The 19,546-nt window shown below is 50.5% G+C and overlaps 1 protein-coding gene across 9 annotated transcripts in view; it reads right to left on the bottom strand.

Annotated features, from left to right (window-relative positions):
• CLEC16A (C-type lectin domain containing 16A) overlaps window positions 1–19,546 on the bottom strand; it is a 232,017-nt gene that overhangs the window by 135,379 nt on the left and 77,092 nt on the right. For all 9 annotated transcript variants that reach the window (XM_070460733.1, XM_070460735.1, XM_070460736.1 and 6 more), the window contains exons 12-13: window positions 15,861–15,961; window positions 2,837–2,959 (exon numbers count right to left, since the gene is read on the bottom strand). In XM_070460733.1, the coding sequence (XP_070316834.1) occupies window positions 2,837–2,959; window positions 15,861–15,961 (224 nt within the window). The remainder of the gene's footprint in view (window positions 1–2,836; window positions 2,960–15,860; window positions 15,962–19,546) is intronic.

The raw sequence follows: 19,546 nt of genomic DNA, 5'->3' as shown, positions 1-19,546 counted from the left end.
CCCCCTGCCTCGGAGTGGGGGGCACAGCCCCCCAGGCTGGTTGGGGCCATCCAGGCCCCTAGTCACAGTGCCTGCACAGGGGACCAGCCAGGAAGCCAGTCACAGCCAGTGAGGCTCAATTCGACCACTCTCTGGAACCCCTGGGCTCGAGACCCTCTCCCCGTGCTGGGCTGCAGACTGGGACGTTTTCACACTCCCGAGTTCTACAACCTGAGCCCTGAGTCCTGCCTTCCACCACTCAGCATCTCTCCTACAGCAAGTCTAGAGCTTGACAGAGAAAGGGGAGGCGGGAGCGGCAGGCAGTTAACTGGCCAACACAGAAGGCCGCAGAGCCCAAGATGAGCTTGCAAACACTGTGCGGGTCCCGGGTTCACTGTGCCTCCAGCCAGAGCCCAGCAGACTCGAAGTCACACAGGCCAGCAGTCTTGTTTGTTTGTATTGTCTCAGCGAGTCTGAGCTGGGCTTCTGTCAACTGCAACCGAGTCCTGACTAACAGCCTGCTGTCCTGCTATGAGCCTGGAGCCGGGCTCCTCAAGGAGCCTCTCTAAAGCCCCACTGCAGTGGGTGCTCTGCAAGCTGAGGTTTGGAGACGGGAAGGGGCAGGTTCCCAGCCTCACTCACCTGGGCCGTGGCGGACTCAGGTTTCCTGGATGCCAAAACCCACACCCGGCATTGTCCCTGGAAGCACCTGTGACCGCCTGACTGAAGGGCATCCCGCTCTCAGCAAACTCCCCCCAGGTCTTTAATCTCACACAGGAGGGGCCAGGAAAGGGGGAGTCTCTGGGAACAATGGGGCCCAGGATGGGCCGCTGGGGGAACACCCAAGGCGGGCACTCAGCTGCACCTCCCTGCCTGGCTTTATGCCTCAATGGTCAGGGGCTGGGGGGAGGGGGAAGACAGGTGAGAAGAGGGAATCCGCTGGCCCAAAAGTGAGCAGGTAGCATACAAGCAAAACTAGGCCTTCCGAAGCCCAACACAAACCCAGCCCAGGCAGAGGCTGATCAGTCTTGGCTGGGCCACCCTGCCCGCCCTGGCCCAGCAGCGCCCGCCAGCCTGGCCTCCGCCGAGCGCGGGCGTTCTCTGGCCCGCAGCCCGGCCCCCGGCCGCCCTGTGGGCCAGGTCAGAACCCCTCTGCCCCCTCTGGGGACGCAGACTGCAACGCCCCACTGGGGCCACTCTTCCCCTGTGAGCACCCGGTGAGCTGCTGGCTGCCCCTCCCAGAGGTCTCTCTCCAGCGAAGCTTCCAGACCGTCCCTCTGAGCTGCCCACTGTCTTCTCCTCAGAAATCCAGGCAGCACTACACACTGTCCGCAGCGTGTTTGCTGAGCCTCCTGTCCCTGGAGGGTCCTCCCCAGCACCCAGACCACACTCCGCCTTCCCTGTCACCAAGCCACACCTGGCTCCTGCTGCTCCTGCCAACAGGCTGGCCCTGGGCACCATCCTCAGGACCATGCTCTGCCTCCCCAGCTGGACCTTCAGCAGAAACTGACCCCACTGAGCGCCCCGTGGTCCCAAGAAACCACATCTTTCTTGTCCCCCAAAACACCCTCCTCTGGGCCCTTATGGGGCCTGGGCCAGGCTCCAGAGCCGGCTCCCCTGTATGTCACCTCCAGAGATCAGTAGTGGCCCTGGGCTCAGTCCTAGACATGCCTCTCTCCTCTCCTGTGACTTTATAAAGATCTATGAGCCCTGCAGAGTTAGTTCTGGCCTTGACCCTGCTCTGAGGCTTAGATCCCATCTCCACATGGAGCCCCGGACTGTTGGAACTTCACAGAGGATAGCGTCCATATGTCCCCTACTTCCTGCACCCTCATCACTTGCACACAGAGGCTGGAATACAGGAGGCTCTCAATAAACAGCTGTTGAGTTTACCAATACCCTGACATCACCCTTTAGGCTGTGGACCTGGTTCTCCAGACCCTTGTGGTCACTCCCTGGCAGTCACGCTGTGCTCTGGCCACCACTCCCCTGACTTCTGAAGCCCTCACCTGCAACCATATCCCTGGCCCCCTGCCCTCCTGAGCCCACCGCCTGGACTGCTCCTGCTAGCTCAGCTCAGTGGTTCTCTCCCCACCAGGCAGCATCTCCGTCCGGCCCTTTCCTGGGCTCTCACTCACACCCTGATCATCTTTTTTCCTGCCTTGAGGTCAGGGTTTCTTAATCTTGGCACCGTTGACATCTGGGGCCAGACAATCCTTTGTTCTGGGGGCTGTTCTGTGCACCGTAGGGTGTGGAGCAGCACCTGGCCTCTGACAACAGAATGTCAGTAGCACCCGTCTCCAAGCTGTGACAACCAAGAACGTCTCTGGACGCTGCCCCGTGGGGACAACGCTGCCCCCAGGTGAGGACTGCTCCGCTACTTCATTCCACCTGCTCTTCCCAGCCCATGCTGTGGCTGCAGGTCGGCGCTGGCCAAGGCCTCAGAACTAGGCTGACACCAGGCACGTATCATCAAAAGCACCCAACCCACACCTTCCAGCCTTCCCCTTCGCTCACCCTCCCAGCCTAGTTCCTGCTCAAATGTGGCCTCGACCACCCTGAGAGGAGGGCTGCAGACACTGGCACAACTGACCAAAGCAGAAGTGAGTGTGGGAGGAGAAGACAGCGAGAATCTGGCATAAACACCATGGGGGGCGGGAAGAGGAGACCCCGGGATGAAGACAAGACTGGACGGGAGGATCTGGGTGGCCCAGGGTGTCTGTGCGGCTGGGGAGTGGCTGAGCTCCGCCTGGATTCCCGGCATGGCCAGGTCGGGATGCCGAGGCTCCTGGGGCTGGTGTGGGGCCTGGTCCCTGCAACTCCCCCACCCCCGGGCATTGCCCGCACGCCTGGGCACCTGGCTGGGCTGCGTTGTTCATGATTCTGATGAGCCTCTCAGCCAGGAGGTGGTTGTAGGTGGTCTTCTCGGCTGCAGTGGGCACTGGAAGCTGGATTCGCTCGAGTTTCTCAGGATCCATGCCTGGAACAGAGAGAAGGGGCCGGCTGTCAGCGCAGCCGCCTTACCTTGTCCCGAAAGGCCCCTTCGAGCTTAGCTTCCTCAACCTTGGCTGTCCACCGTCCACCTTCCGGATTGCTGCCGTGACCAGGTACTGCCCCTGGTATGACTCACCTCAGAGTTTTCTATAACTGGAACTTAAGGAAATATATTATTAAAGCATACATTTTCTTTGTTTCAGCCCCACCGTGCAGCTTGTGGGATCTTAGTTCTCCAACCAGGGATTGAACCCAGGCCCCTGGCAGTGAAAGTGCAGAGTCCTAAGCACTGGACCACCAGGGAAGCCCCTAAAGCATACATTTTCCATCACTACTTGTAAATGGGAAACCAGGATGGCTGCAATACTGACAGCAACAAGGCTTTCACGTTTCAGCCAAACAATGTGGACTGGCTGCTCACTGTAGACTAAGGTCCACTCTGTGTTATGAAGGGTGATGGGCAAGTAAGTGAAAGGTGCTGAGGTCACACTAGCCTGACTGGAGACGCGCTTCTGGGCACAATCGGGGGAGCGGGAAGTGGGGAGGAGAGGAGCAACTTGGGCTTTGCTGTCATTTCGGGGCTGGTCTGTGAACCCCCGAGGCCACTGCTGTGTGAGACACGTCCCACAGCGGGGGTGGGGGGGACAGACCAGACACAAAGGAACCTGCAGTCATGCCCACCGATTGCACCTCCAGTTCTTAACACCAAACTGGTGAGCTGGCCCCCGAGAGGCCAGCACACAGGCGGCAGCTCCTGCCAGGCCCACACAAAGGTGCAGATAGGATAAAATGAACAGAGTGGATCTGTGTTTAAGGCACAGAGGGATCACTTTTCTTCCAGTGAAATCTATTAATAACTGCATTTCAAAGATGAAAGACAAGACAGGGGAGAGGAGGTGGGAAGCAGAGACGGCATGCTCAATCTAACTGAACTCAGCACCACTTTTCCTAAAGCAGGACCTGGGGGCCGGGGTGACAGGACGACCCGCTAGGGCCACATCAGCAGGCTGAGTGTGGGACAAGAAGTGATGTAAAGCCTCCTCTTGTCTAGCATGGCTCTGCAAGAAAACTACACCCGTAGAAAAGCTCCCAGAAACAAACATTTCACTTGCTCCATGTCCGGGGAGCTGGGAAGGATTGTTTGTGCCTGAAGCACGTCTTTTCCTGTTATTCTACAAAAGGGGGGAAGGTGGCACTTCTGGGAACTCTTGAAATACGGCCCCTTGAGTCTCAGATGACGCTTCATTTAGAACCTTGACAAAATAGTGGAGGATAGCAGTGAAGAGCTGATCGTCTGGATTCTAAGTGACTCCCACGCTCACACGTTGACGTAATAAACCATAACAATATATCTTGCTTTATTGAATTCCTTCCAGATCGGAACCAGCGGCTAAGTCATGCCAAGGAGATAACACGAGTGGGGGAGGCCTGAGGGCTGGAGGTGGGCAGCACCCTCTCTCACGACCGCACACACATGGCTTCGTCAGAAAGATGTGACTGTGATGAAAATTGAATTTGTTGGTTCTGTATCCCATCTTAATGCTAAATGTCTTAACTCTGAAGCGTTCTGGTTTATTAAACGGCAGGAGGGATGTCGACTAAATCTTTCTGTCATTTGTTGCTTTTTTATTTTCCCCCAGAGATGTCAACACCGTGTGAATCTCTCTGTACTCTTTCCTTCCTGGCCCCCTGGAAACTGTCAGTGGTTCTGGGGGGAGAAAATGGCTCCTTGGCCTGTCCAGGGCATCACCCAGCTCCGTGACCCCGCCATCCGCCATCCCACTTCAAAGATGGCAGACGGAACCGGCCGCTGGTTCCTGGGAGAACATGGGGGCAGCCAGCAGGGCCAGAGACACCCAGACTTGGACCAGCTCTTGCATTTCCAGGATGCATTCCATTTTTGTCTTTCCCATTATTGTCCCAACTCCCTTAGGATTTGTCAAAATTGAGGAAATCTGTGGTAAAATCTTCTCTTAACAGGAAGAGAAACCTGCCAAGGTTATCCTGAGCTTCCTCAGCCCTACTCTCTGGGAGGCGGGGAACCCCGGGGACTGAAACACGCCTAGGCTTCAGAGGACCAGATGCCAATGCACCTTCTTCCTTTAGGGAGGAAATTAAGGCCCAGGGGTAAGTTGTGTCCCCAAGGTCACAGAGCACATTAGAGGTACAGTCAGAACTAGGATAATTCCCCAGGTGGACAGGATCCAGATGGGGTCGGGGCGGCACCCCCTGCCTGGCAAGCCCCCGCTGGCACCAGCGTGCGAGGGGCCTGCTATGGGCTGACGACAGCCCCTGCCCACTTGCAAGGCAGCGCTCCTCCACGCTCCCCCCGCCCACGCTCCCCACCGCCCGGCTCCCTCTCCCCCTAGGTTCCCGCCACACCAGGGGGCCGGGATGGAAGGCTGCAGGACAAACTTTCTTTTGATACTTAACTTCTTTGACCCTCAGTCTCCTGGTTCAACGGAATGATCACAGAAACTGCCTGCCCCAGGCTTGCTGTCAGGACCCATGCTCAACAGTGACTTGGCATCACCACGTGCTGACTAGAATTTTTACTTTGAACGTGGCTTAATGGAGTTCCTTATCAGCTGTGTTGTAAGAGGAAAGAAAAGATTGGAAAACAACCTAACCAAGCTAACGTCGAGCTATTTCAGAAGGCCCAAAGAAGGCATGCTGGGCTGTTTGGGGGCAGCGCAGGGGACGAGCAGCTTGGACTGGATTCTGAAGGGTGAGCAGCCCAAGGACGACCAGGTCGTGCCAGGCCCAGCGGCAGGGCAGGGAGTGCGCAGAGCTCGGGCAGAGCAGGGCCAGGGGCTGTGGGCAGAAGTGACGGGGCAGACCGTGGCAGAAGGGACCAGCGAGGCTCAGCTGCCAGGACCCCTGGGGCGGCAGCTAGCAGATGACATGATGTGTTTGTGCTCCAGCCAACTCTGGAGTGGTCTCCATCCCCCTGGCCACTCAAGGTGATCTCCCCGCTTCTGGCCCTTTCCCCCAAACAGACTCCATGTGGTAAGTCATTCTCTGTGTGGTAGATTTTACCATCACACAAGATGAGGCAGAGAGCAGGCTCATGTCACACAACATGTGACAAAACTTTGTAAATAGCTCCTCTGGGCATCTCTGATCTTTCCCCAAAGTTCCTGCTGGGCCAGGTGCCTTATTCCCTCCCCATCTCTCTCTCTGTCTCTCACCTCGGTCTCTAAGACATTCTTCTGGGTCCTAACAAAACAGTGGCTGACAGCTGTGAATGAACAAGGTCAACTTGACAATATGACAAAGATATGCATATGAAAGGGAACCAGAGTGTGTGCAGATGAACGGATAGACAGGCAGACACACACGCACTCACAGGTTTCCAATCACTGAGAAGCAGGTTTTGTTGCAAACCGGCTCTAGTTCCTTTGCTAGTCATTTCCCTCTGACTGAAATAAACACTGTAGATAATATATTGTCCTATTTGCTTCAGGTCTTAATTGCCGAGTGACAGACAAATTCCAGAGAAACCCAGATGCACTTCACGTGGCCCAGGGAGCTGCGCTCCCACGTCCAGATTCCAGCAGACCACGCGCTTCCTCGCTCCCTCCCTGCCGGGTCAAAGCCTGCTCGCCAGTGAGTCAGAACAGTCTCCCCTGCCATCGCTCCCACCCAACAAGCACGGGGCAGGGCTCGGAGCAGGAGCAGGCGGGACCCAACTCCCAGCTAACTCACTCAAAGAATCCCAAAGAGAAGCGAAGGGCGAGGTTCAGGGATGTCACTGACCAGCTCCTAAGTTTTCCCTGAGTTCTGGCTTCTGGATTCTTTCTCCTCACTGGAAGCCCCCATTCAGGATGGGGGTGGAACAGACCCAGACCGAAGTAACATAAAAAGAAGTGGACAGACAAACCTGCACAACAATGCCAGGTAAAAATCATGGTCAAAAAGTTTTTTTCTTTCTCTCCCTTTGGCTAGAGTCACGCAAGCATTGCCAGCTTTGGAAAACTATAGACCAACTATTTCGAAAGCTAACCAGATGTTGGGCTGATTTCCAATGTACTTCCAGTTCTGATTATGTGTCAGTTGAGATCCAAAATGATATTTTGCCAGTTTTCTGCAGGGCGAAAGCCTCCCTTTATCCTATTATCTTTCAACCTCTCTCATACTTCTCATCCTTGTTCCAAGCAACTTCTCAGCAAAACAAAAGCCCAAGATCCTTCTCCTAAACAATGATATATGGAGGGGGGCAGGAGTCGAAGGGTGGTGGGCAGAGTGGGGGAACCTTTAAAAAGACAAAGCTGCAAAACTCCCCTTCCCGGACCCTCGACCCCCGGGGCCAGGGCCCTGCAGACTTGACAAAGGACAAAGGACTGAATCTGCTATTACAGACAGGAACCAGCATTCATTACTGGCCCTACTGACTCACAATGAGCGACTCCCTCTAACTGGTCAACCCTTTCCACCGCATGATATTCATTTTGGTGCAGCATCTAATCTATTATGATTTACTGGAAGGCCTGAGCTAACATTTGGCTTTTATTAACATTGCTTTTATGTTAAAATTGTCCTATGATGAAAAATCTATCAGAAAGAGGCCATTTCATTAGGGGCCCTGCTGAGAGGGCATGGATCTGCAAAAGAGAGGCTGAAGGTTAAGTGCAGCTAACCTGCTGCCTAACCAAAACATCAACCACCCACACACCCACCCCCTACCACCGCCACCAAACAGCCCCCACCAAATGCAGCCATGTGCCTCCAGGCCAGACTGGAGCAGAAACCAGGTACAGTTCCCTGGCCCCACTGAGGCAGTTTCCCCTGGGGGTGCCCCAGGCACCTGGGCCTCTGGCGCTGAACTAACACCCCAGATTCCTCTCCAAACCTGCTAGAGAGCCCACACTCGCTGGTTCTGGATTTGGTACCACTGGTCACACAGAGGCAGGAGGTGGGGCCCTGGGCATCACCCAGACTCCTCCTGTGGTGCCCCCTCCCACCCAAACAAAGCTCCCCATCTTATGAGTGGCCACACACAGCTGCCCCGTGTCCCTCTCACTCAACCCCCACATCCAGACCATGAGCGTGTCCTGGCTCTAACTCCAAAATATACCGTAAAACCTTCCAATTGCCTCCATCTCCACAGCCAATGTGCCATAATTCAGTTCACATTATTCCCGCCTGGACTACTGCAACAGCTTCCTAACCAGCCTCCCAGCTTTCCCCCACACAGCTCACCCCCACCCTCCACTGACCCACTCTCCATCCAGCGGCCAGGGTAATCTCCCCAAAATTTCCATCTGCTTATGTCACTCTTCTACTTAAAAAATCCTCTAGGTGTTTCTCACTGCAATTAGAATAAATTCTAAATTCCTTCTCCGGGCCTTTAAGATCCTCCATGATCTGGTCCCTGCCCACCTGGCCAGCCTCACCTTGAACTGCTTTCTGCTCCTCAAAACTATAAGCTCTTTTCCACCCCAGGGCCTTGCACCTGCCATTCCCTTTGCCCAGAGCATTCTTGCCCTAGAGCTTTGCAGGGCTGACTCTTTCCCATTCTCAGGCCTCAGTTCTGACGTCAGTTCCTCAGAGAAGCCTCCCCAGACCACCCAAGCAGGTGACCCTGCACCCTTGGCTTTCTCCACACTCACAAATCACACCTGTCACGCTGCCTTCACCTCCACCATCTTCACCTTGCTCCCTCCACAGCAGCCATACTTGCCTCCAAGAAAATCTCTGTTTGGTTCACCACTGGGTTCTCAATATTAACCACAGTGCCTGGCATCTAAGAATGGCTTCAGAGATACTTGTCAGAAGCGTAAATGAGTAAATAAAAGGAAAGCATTAGCAGGAAATTTGGAAAGAGGAATTAAATTCCCTCGAATATAGAGTCCCACTCTTTTAGGAAGATGCAAGAGAGGTAGGTGGGCTCCTCACCAGGGTCATCTCTCCGACCACATCAAGGAAGAAGGAGGGAGGTGTGTAAGCCACTGCTTTCCATTTCACAGCACACGTTGGGGCTCCTCGAAGGAAGCCCGTCAGCAAAGCCAGCCCCCCTGTAAAAGTTTGCCCTTGTGCCCCCTGGCCCCCTGGAGCTGGGCATCCCCACCCCCACCCCAACAGTAGTTTCCCTGCGGAGGCCCTGAGCATGGGCCACCAGCAAGAGAGCGGCACAGGGGAGCTGCCACACAGCTCAGAAGCAGTCGGTCAGAAGCTTCTGGCAGAGCGCCGGCCGGGTGCCAGGCACTGCTCTGAGTCCTCACTACTGTGTAATGCAGGAGGCTGTCAGGAGACACGGCCTCTGCTTTCAGAGGCCCAGTTGTCCTGAGTGGGAGAGAACGCATACAGAGCAAAAGCAGTACAAAGCAGTGCTGTGGGAACTTCATGGAAGTTAAGTTCTGCTCTTCTAAAGGTATTGTGAAGAAAACGAGAAGACCAGCCACAGACTGGGAGGACATCTCTGCAACACACACCTGATAAAGGACTTGTATCTGGGTAAAAAGAACTTTCAAAACTCAACAGTAAGAATGTGACCAATTCATTAAAACATGGGCAAAGGATATGAAGATACTTTACCAAAGAAGATGTAGACTAAGCACTTAAAAAGCTATTTGACCTCATTAAGCACTGTGTGTTTGTGTGTTAAGTCGCTTCAGTTGTGTCTCTCTGTGTCCCCATGGACTGTAGCCCGTTAGGCTCCTCTGTCCATGGGATTCTCTTTCCAAGCAAGAATACTGGAGTGGGTTGCCATGCCTTCCTCCAGGGGATTTTCCCAACCCAGGGATTGAACCTGCATCTCTTACGTCTCCTACTGGCAGATGGGTTCTTTACCACTAGTGCCACCTGTGAAGCCCCATTAGTTGTTAGGGAAGTGGAAATTAAAATCACAAAAAGACAACATTACATGTACCCATTAAAATTACTGAAATAAAAAGGTGGTCGTGCCAACCACTGGTGAGGGTGTGAGGCCAACGGAACACTCGTGCACTGCGGGTGGGATGTAAGATCACACAGCTGCTTTGGAAGACAGCATGCTGCTGCAGCTGCCAAGTTGCTTCAGTCGTGGCCGACTCTGTGCGTCTCCATAGACGGCAGCCTACAAGGCTCCCCCACCCCTGGGATTCTCTAGGCAAGAACGCCGGAGTGGGTTGCCATTTCCTTCTCCAGTGCATGAAAGTGAAAAGTGAAAGTGAAGTCGCTCAGTCATGTCCAACTCTTAGCGACCAGATGGACCACAGCCCACCAGGCTCCTCCATCCAAGGGATTTTCCAGGCAAGAGTACCGGAGTGGGAAGACAGCATAGCAGTCTCTTAAACACACACACACCTGTCATATGATTCAGTCATTTCATTCCTCAGTGTTTATCCAAGAAAAAAAAATGCAAATACGTGTCCAGAGACTTATACACCACTGTTCATGGCAGATTTGTTTGTAATGGTCAAAAACTGGAAACGACCCAAATGTTCCTTAACAGACAGACATGTAAACAAACTGGTACATTCACATAGGGGAATATTACTCAAAGGTAAGAAGAAAGGAACCACTGAGACACCCATCTACATAAAGGAATCTCAAAATAATTATGCAAACTGAAAGAAGTCAGACTAAAAAAAGAGTACATATTGCATGATCTTATTTATATAAAATTCTAGAAAGTGCAGAGTAAGCTATAATGACAGAGAGCAGTTCAGAGTTGCCGAGGGAGAGGGCTGTGGGAAGAGAAGGGCAGAGGGGCGACAGAGGGGCAAGAGAGAACGTTTGGAGTGATGGATACATATACTGACTTGACTGTGGTGATGGTTTCATGGGTGAACATGTGTGTCAAAGCTCATCAAACTGCACACTTTAAAAATGTGCAGTTCACTGTTGATCAATTAGACCTCAATAAAACTTCCTTCTTTAAATGTTACAGCTTCCAGCCAAGAGAGGTTAGATTTACCCACCTCACTCAAGCAACTAGAAGAGTCGGCAAATTATATAAGACAGTGGTTATGACACACAGGACAAGACAGCTTGCAACATAGGAGGGGAACCTGAGAGAGAAGAAACAAAGGCAGTGGGCCTGGGATTGCTCCAGATCACTGGCTGGAAAGCTTCCAGGCCTCAGAACAGACCAGCAGAAGCCGAACGAAGCCCATGGTCTTTCTGGGGTGAGAAGGCAGAGTCTGCAGTTCAGAGAGGCAAGTGACTAGAATTGATGGGAAAGAGAAGAAGAGAAGGGAGGGGCACATGGACCTGTGGACCTGCAGAGCCTTCCTTCCAAGGCTTCGGTTCAGTTCTGCCCCAGGGCATGCAGGTGAAGAAATGCAAAGGCCTACTGGGAGGAGGAGCGTGGAACAACCCCTGGAGCTTACCCAGGGCTGAGAAGAACTCACATTTCCACCAGCCTACAAGGATGGGCCACCTAATCATGGCTTATCAAGTAGAGTCCTCGGAAGCGGACAGCCTCCATACTGGGGCCAAATGAGCCTGAGACTAAAGGCTGTTCTGGACTAGCACTACCAAGGCTTAAAAGCAAGACTCTAGAAAGATCTCATGGATTTCAAGTAACTTTACCATGTCGCAGGACAAAGCCCAAAAATACTGAAAGGGAGAAAGAATTCAGTATCCAACATAAAATTCATACCAACTGTCAACCAATCAAAAAATACCAAGCATGAAAAGGGAAAAAAAGAAAATATAACCTAAAAATCAAACCAAACAAAAATCAATAACAGAAACATGATGAGAAATTATCCAGATGGTAGAATAGACAAAAAGAAATCGGAAGAGAAATTGTAAAATATTTTAAACTGAATAAAAACTAAACTGCATATATAAAAATTTACTGCAAGAAGCTAAAGCAGTGCTTAGAGAGACGTATACAGCATTAAACTCGTATTTTATAAAAAAAGTAAGGTTTAAAAATCAATGACTGGTATGGAGAGGATATGACTAAAGAGGAATAACACGAGCAAACTTTTTGGTTGCTCATCCTGTAATGATTTGTATCTTATAATCAATGATCTAAACTTACATCATAAGAAACTAGAAAAAGAGTAAATTTGAAATAAGCAGCTGAAGGTCAAAAATAAAAAACAGAAATTAACAAAATACAGAACAGAAAAACCACAGAGAAAAGTCAGTGAAACCAAAAGTTCTTTGACAGTACCAATAAAATTAATTTAAAATTGATAAGTTTCTAACCCAACTGATCAGGAAAAAAAAAATGAAGACCTAAACTATTAATACCATGAATTGAAAAGGGGCATCACTACAGATTCAACAGACATTAAGAGAATAATAAAGAAACATAGGTTAAAAAAAAGTCTATGCCAATAAATTCAATAGTTTAGATGAAATGACAAATTCCTAGAAAGATATAAGCTACCAAAACTTGTGTAGAAGAAATAAAAAAGCTTTAATACTTTATATCTACTAAGGAAATTGAGTACTTTAAAACCTTTTCTCAAAGAAAACTCCAGGCCCAGATGGTTTCACTGGTGAATTTCACCAAATGGTAAAGGAAGAAATAGACCAGCTCTACAAAAACTCCTCCAGGAAATTCAGGAGGAGGGACTATTTCCCCATTCATTCCATAAGGTGAACATAAGCAAACAAAACAAGAGAATTACAGGGAGACCACAGGCCAATAACACTCAGAAACATAGATGCAAAAATTCTTCACAAAGTTTTAGCAAATCACATCCAGCAAAGTGTAAAAGGTGCCTGCCACACTAGAGGATACGGACCCACAGTGAGTATCACCTGAAGGGCTCAGGGAAAACTTCTAGGATAAGGTGACTTCCGAGCAGGCCCTTGATAGGCAAGCATAATTTCAATAGATGGTGATGTCAGGGCAGAGAAAACAGCAAGAAAAGACACAGATGGATACAAGAAGGTAGAAGCCTCACCAAGAACAGGTAGGTGTGTTGACACTGACTGGGGTGGCTGCCAGGCTTCCAGAGAAGTTCCCTTCTCTGGGAACAGTTCCAGACGCAGAGCTGAAACACCCTGGGGCCAGCTCTGAGCTGTGTGACCCTGACCCCACCCACCCCACCCTCAGTCACAACTGACTGCTCCAGAGTTAGACCCATCACTAGCCTGGAACAATCAGATCTCTTGCCCACCGATCTGAAACCAGAATGGAGACAGATTCCCTGCCTGAGATCTGCTGGACCCAAATCACCATCCATCTTAAGTCCCCAGAGTTGGTTGGTTCCTGCCCTTTCCTTGGCTTTTCAGCAACTTCTTGGATCTCATGAGCTGTCCCAGGGACCTTCCCATAAGATTCTTTTTCTTAATGTGAGGTGGTTTCTGGTGCTTGTAACCAAAAGAATATTGAAGAGTACCATGACAGTCACTACAAGTTTATCTCTGTGAAAGAGTTAATCACTACTTAGCCTCTGAATCCCTGGGCCAGGGCCAAGCATCTGCAATGGGGAATCAGGGGAATCAGATCAAGTTAGGATGGTGGGTGCAATCCAGGTACTCAGAACAGCAGGTTCCGAGAGGCTGGAGTTGAAGGGAGAGAAGAAGGCTCCAAAGGTTTTTGAACAGGGGAAGGACATGGACAAAACAGCCTTACAGGGAACTGCCCAGCAGTGCTGTGGAGGATGGATTACGAGGAAGCCATGTGCTGACCCCTCCAGAGGGCTGTGGTAAAGCTACTGGAGTGACACACTCAGGATCCGGCCTGCTCTCCTGTCTTTGGTCCTCGTACCAGCACCAAGCTTAGGCCCAGGCACTGAATTGTGCTGTTACATTCTGCTGATCAGACAGGCCAAAGAGCGAGAGATGACAACACTTGATGACTAAATGCTGGGATCAAAGGAGGGAAAAAGCTAAAGGTCATGGCAGTTTCAACCTTGGCTGGCAAATTCAACTGAACCAGAAATGGCAGGAAGTGTGATGAGGTCAGGGTATATTTACGGGTGACGAGTGTGGCATAAACAGACATTTCAAGGTGGTGTTCAATCACCCAGCTCAAAGCCTTCAGCATGTGAGGTGCAGGGAGTCAGAGTGCAGAGATGGGGTGAAGTGGGCACAGATGGCAGGCGATCCACGGGTGGGATGGACTCCATGGGTCAGGCTTGGAGCTCTGTTTATTCCCAGGAACTGAGGGCTCCCATGTGCCAGGCACTGAGCCAGAGCTGGAGGGGACTGAAGAAGCCACGGGAGTCAACAGGACTGTCGGGGGTGGTGGGGGGACATCAGAGGGAGCCTGCCATGCTTCTCCTGGGCTTTGCTGGTGGATCAGACGGTAAAGAGTCTGCCTGCAGTGCAGGAGACCCAGGTTCGACCCCTGGGTCGGGAAGACCCCCTGGAGAAGGGAATGGCTACCCATTCCAGTATTCTTGCCTGGAGAGTTCCATGGACAGAGGAGATTGGTGGATTATAGTCCATGGGGTCACAAAGAGTCGGACACGACTGAGCGACTAACACTTCAGACTAGATCTAAGCACTTGCACATGAGCACAGTGACTTATACAGAACAGCCACCATGGCTGGCTCCATCTTGAGTAGGAAAAGCCTGGAAATGGTCTCAGCGTCATTCAGTAAGGGGATGGCAGAACAAACAACGGCACAGACATAGGATTAAAAAGCACGAGGCAATTCTACAGGGATGGGAGGTGATATGCTGATACATGAGGATGTGACAAAAGCAAGGCACAGAATGGACCATAATAAGGAATGAACCTCCATTCATGTTGGGGGTGGGGAACCCATCGAAATAAAATCGTATATACTTGGTACTTGGGCTTGCACAAGTATCTTTAAAAAGACACAAGAAACTGTTAACACAAATGGCCTTTGAAGAAGAGGTGGAGGACAAATGTGGGAAAGGGGGCCTTTTTCACCATATCTTCTTTTGCCACTAATTAACTTACTTATTAAGGGCTTCCCAGGTGGCTCAGTGGTAAAGGATCTGCCTGCTAATACAGGAGCCATAGGAGACACGGGTTCGATCCCTGGGTTGGGAAGATCTCCTGGAGTAGGAAATGGCAACCCACTCCAGTACTCTTGCTGGGATAACCCCATGGACAGAGGAGCGTGGCGGGCTACAGTCTATGGGGTTGCAGAGAGTCGGACAGGACTGAAGCCATGGAGTAAGCACGCATACAACTTATCATCATTAATTATTTCAGAATAAATACATATTCTGTTTTGTTGAGTGCTTTCTAAATGACTCCAGCCATAGGCCATCACAGTAAAACCCACCTCTAACTACCCCCCAACAAGCTTTTGAGAAACCTACTAAAACATCAGATCTTGATGCAAGGTCTCAGCTATGCCGAGCCCGGCGCTTGGCAGGGGCCAGAAGGAATATTCTTGGCATTTCCTTCAAAGAGCTTCTGATGTGGAGGGTTCAGAACTCGCTCGTGTCAAGCCAGGTGGTACACAAGCAGTGGCTGTTCTCAGACAGGAAGTGAATGAATGGATCCTCATCAAAACCGTCAGCTCCGCGAGAGGCTGATCCTGACCGCTTGGCCTCAACAGGGGAAGCCAGAGAACCACACCTTTCTTCAGAAAGGAAACCTGCACTTCCACACAATCCACTCAGAGTCTATTTTAGCTCTGAACCCAGAATGGCACACTATTATAAATAGCAAAACCAAGATTGCAATTTGACTGATTTCTGTTCTGATGTTAGGAAAGAGGTCAGAAGTAGTTGTAGACCGAGGGGTCGAGAGCAAACCACAGTGTGAACACTGTCATGCTGCGCTGGACAGTCAACACTTGAACCTCCCTCTCCACCACCCCCCCACCCACCCCCGTGTTGCCTGAGTAACCGATTCCTGTGGCTTCAGTGTGCAGAAAAGCACCTGAGAAACTCTAACAAGGCTGTAGACAGGTTCTGTGGGAGTCTGCCAAAACCAGAAAGGAAATTCTCCAAGGAAAGCAGCTGTCCTTTTCCCTGAAGGCAGACAAGCTGAGCGGCTTACCTTTGTTGTGAGACATTGCGTACAGCAGGCAGAGCACAAAGAGTGCATGGTAGTCGTCATCTGGGCTGTCCAGGGCATGGTACACCATATCCAGGAAGGGTCTGGAAGAGAGGGGCCGCGTGAGCCTCACCTGCACACAGGATGCCAGCTGCCTTTGCCCTTCACAGCGCCCACCCCCCTGCCCGCTTCAACCAGCAGAATTGACTTCCCAGGTGGCTCGGTGGTAAAGAACCCGCCTGCCAACACAGGAGACCCACAAGTTCGATCTCTGGGTTGGGGCGAACCCCTGGAGGAGGGTATGGCAATCCACTCCAGAATTCTTGCCTGGAGAATCCCATGGACAGGGGCCCCTGCTGGCTACAGTCCATGGGGTTGTAAAGAGTCAGACACAGCTGAGCAGGCACGCGCCAGCAGCATAGAACATGGCCACCAAGTGCCCAGTTCAGCCCCAGGCACGGAGGATACAGAAGTGTCGACAGGCAGGCTCTGCCCTGGGAAGCTGCCATGTCCAGGGAAACTGACTAAGGAATGGCTAACCGACTTCTCACTCAACAACAGTCCACCTGCTGTCCCACACACTGGGGATAAGCGCGGTCTTGTGGCACCCCCGAGCCAGTGGGCAGGCAGAGCATGAACACTCCACAGCAGTACTTCAAAGAGCGACAAGAGAATGAAGGAGACGGGGCAACGTGATAGACTCACAACAGCAGACAAGGTACCAATAAATCTGGATCATTTTAGACTGTGGACCCTGGAGCCAGACTGCTGAGGTTCAAATGCTGACTCTGCCTCTTAGCTGCAAACCCTTGGGTAAATTACAATCCCCCATCTGTGAGATGGGGATTGAACCCTTCCAGGGTTTACAGTGAGGGCTGAAGCGAAATGAAACAGAACGGCACGAACACAGGCCCAGGCTCGGGTGAAAAGTTCTCAGACATGTGAGCTGCTGTTGCACTTCTATTTTGAGGATTCCACAGGCACTTCTCCATGATCTCGCTTTGGCAGGGCCTGACCTGGCAGTTTCTTGGGCCAACCTTCCCTAGCTAGAAGGGATCGATAGGAAGCATCGCCTCTGATGCTTTGTGGGTGAGATCTATCGAGCGGCTACAAATACGTAAACAGTACAGCCTGAATGCTGCCCTTCTGGGTGAAGGGCCTGGCCTGGAAAGACTTCAACAAGAGGATAATAGAATGTGCACAGATTTGGCCCGCTGGCAGGAGGCTCTGACCCCGTGACTGTCTGCGGCTGCCCCAGGATGCCAGCTTGAGGCCAAGAGAGCAGAGAGCCTCAATGAGTGACAAAGGGCACACTTAACCCCTTAAAGGACACAAGCCATGGTCAAGGCTGCTGACTGTGGGAAGGGAGGAGGCGCAGCAGAGAAACACGGAGACCTATTCGCTGGGTAACTTTTTATACTTTCTGACTTCTGAACTCCACAAAGGTATCACTGATTCAAAATATATTGAAAAATGCAGAAAAGCAGTGAAACGCACTTGTCATAACATTTCAAATAAACACTTAATACACAGAAATTAAAGGAAGAAACTTTTAAGGAACATTTACTTTCCAGTTCTATTTCTCTGGAGCCCCAGACCCTCCTCCTCCCCAGAGCAGCCATCACCATTCTAATGTGTGAATAGTTTTGCCATGTGTGGATCTGTTTTCCTGTCAGCCCCCAGCAAAAACACTTCCAAACTTTAAGAGTAGGATAAAGTATTAAAACACACTTTTTTTTGCAAACCAATCGCTTGGAATTTGGACTGTATTTTCATTTGGGAATAATACAAATAACTAAACACCCAGTAGCAGGGGGAAGGCTGGGTGAATTGACCATCTTTTATGAGATGAAGTATTATGAAGCCATTAGAATTGTGTTTACTAAGAGAACAATAAAGTGAAAAAGATACTTGGAGTTTGATATTAGAGAAAACCAAAAACAAAAATAACAGACATGGTATGGTATAAGCTACTGAGGGGAAAGAGGGCAGAATCTCTACTATATGGGCATTGAAAACAGGCAAGAAATCACCAAAATGCTAGTACCAGCTGCTTTTGAATTATGAAGACCTTTTTTCCCTTCTTTATACTTTTCAAGGTTTTTACATTTTCTAAATGTCTATTAACTTTTTAAATTTTAAGTTTCTTTCTTTTTTTTTTTTAAAGAAAGAAGGTTCTGAGTGGTTTCTGGTTTCTTACTTCGGTATTTCACCATGAAGGCAGGGATAGCCCACAGTGTATGGGGAATGTAAGGACAGTTCCACTTTGTTCTGTGTTGTTTCTCTGGACAAGTGGACCAATGTCAAGATCCAGCTCATGTCAAGGAGGCCTGTCCCCTCCTTCATCCTCAGCGCCCTCCTCCGGGCTCAGCACCAGGAGGAGAGAGGGTGGAAGACTGAGGGGGTGTCTCTGACAACCAACAACACAGCACCTTTGCAAAGGCCATGGCAGCTCTCCACCGGGGCCAGTCTCTCAGAGCTGAGCACAGCTCTTGCTCAGTTCCTCAGGGCCACAACTCTGCATGTGGCTCAGCTCAGGACACAGGATCAGCTTCCACTACGAACCACGTGGCAGAAGATGCCAAAGTCACCATCAGTTAAGAAACAATCTCAATCAACTTGAAGAAAACCCCTGTCTTCACTAAGATTCAGGGGAGAAAAAAAGAAGTCTCAACTCCAATACTCAAACATAAAATTTGGCCTGTTGACTTTTTGTTTTTGACAGTACATGAGTGTTTTTCCTCCTTTAGGAAAGCTACAGTATTATCACACTATGCAAAAATGTGCTGTTTCCATTTATTAGATCCTAAGAAACTGAACGGGCTTCCCTGGCGGCTCAGTGGTGAAGAATCTGCCTGCTTCGATCCCTCAGTTGGAGAGATCCCCTGGAGAAGGGAATGGCAACCCACTCCATTATTCTTGCCTGGGAAATCCCATGAACAGAAGAGCTTGGCGGGCTATAGTCTACCGGCTCGCAGAGAGTCAGAGCGAGTCTACCAGCTCGCACAAGAGTCACACATTGAGCAGCTGAGCATGCAGTGATGCATTAAGCAGGTGCACACCCCTCATGACAAGTTATTTTCAGTTTTTTAATGATCTGTATTCTAAGTAAAGCTGAGCCAAGCATCTAAAGGTTGTCTTCCCCTCACTTTGTGTGTTTAGAATGATTCCCTTAATTTTCAGAGCTCCCAGTGTTACTCTTTTTTTTTTTGGCCACAAAATAAAATTAGAAAGGTCCTTGGCAGTACAACTGATAACCCACACTGTGCGGCAAAGATTTCTATTTAATCGGAACTAAAAATGGCTCCCCGTGCATCTGATAAAAAAATTAATCTTTTCTGTTAGACAGCTGAAACACATGTCAAGCAAAGAGATAAACAAGATCTGCAGGAAAAGACTGATGTGCTTCAAGACTTCACTTTAAGTTGGATTAATAAATAGAGTGAGTGTATGTGTTTGTATTTCATCCACCATGAGAGTTTAGGAAGTGAATGCCTTGCAGGCTGACAGAGAAACCACGTTGCTGCGCATTCACTACCACTGACACAGGATTCAGAGATTACTGCAGGCATCTGTTAAGGAAATAACACTGAGATGGAGAAGCCCTCTAACAGTTCGCTGCAACTTTGGCAGCAGCCCTCCACCCGATTCCTTCTGGAAGGGGTGGCACTCCAGCCAGGCTGCAGGAA

This window comes from Odocoileus virginianus, chromosome 33 (assembly GCF_023699985.2).
Source record: "Odocoileus virginianus isolate 20LAN1187 ecotype Illinois chromosome 33, Ovbor_1.2, whole genome shotgun sequence".
Lineage (NCBI taxonomy): Eukaryota > Metazoa > Chordata > Mammalia > Artiodactyla > Cervidae > Odocoileus > Odocoileus virginianus.
The sequence above is the reverse complement of the archived record's forward strand: the minus strand, read 5'-3'. Positions and strand labels throughout refer to the sequence as shown.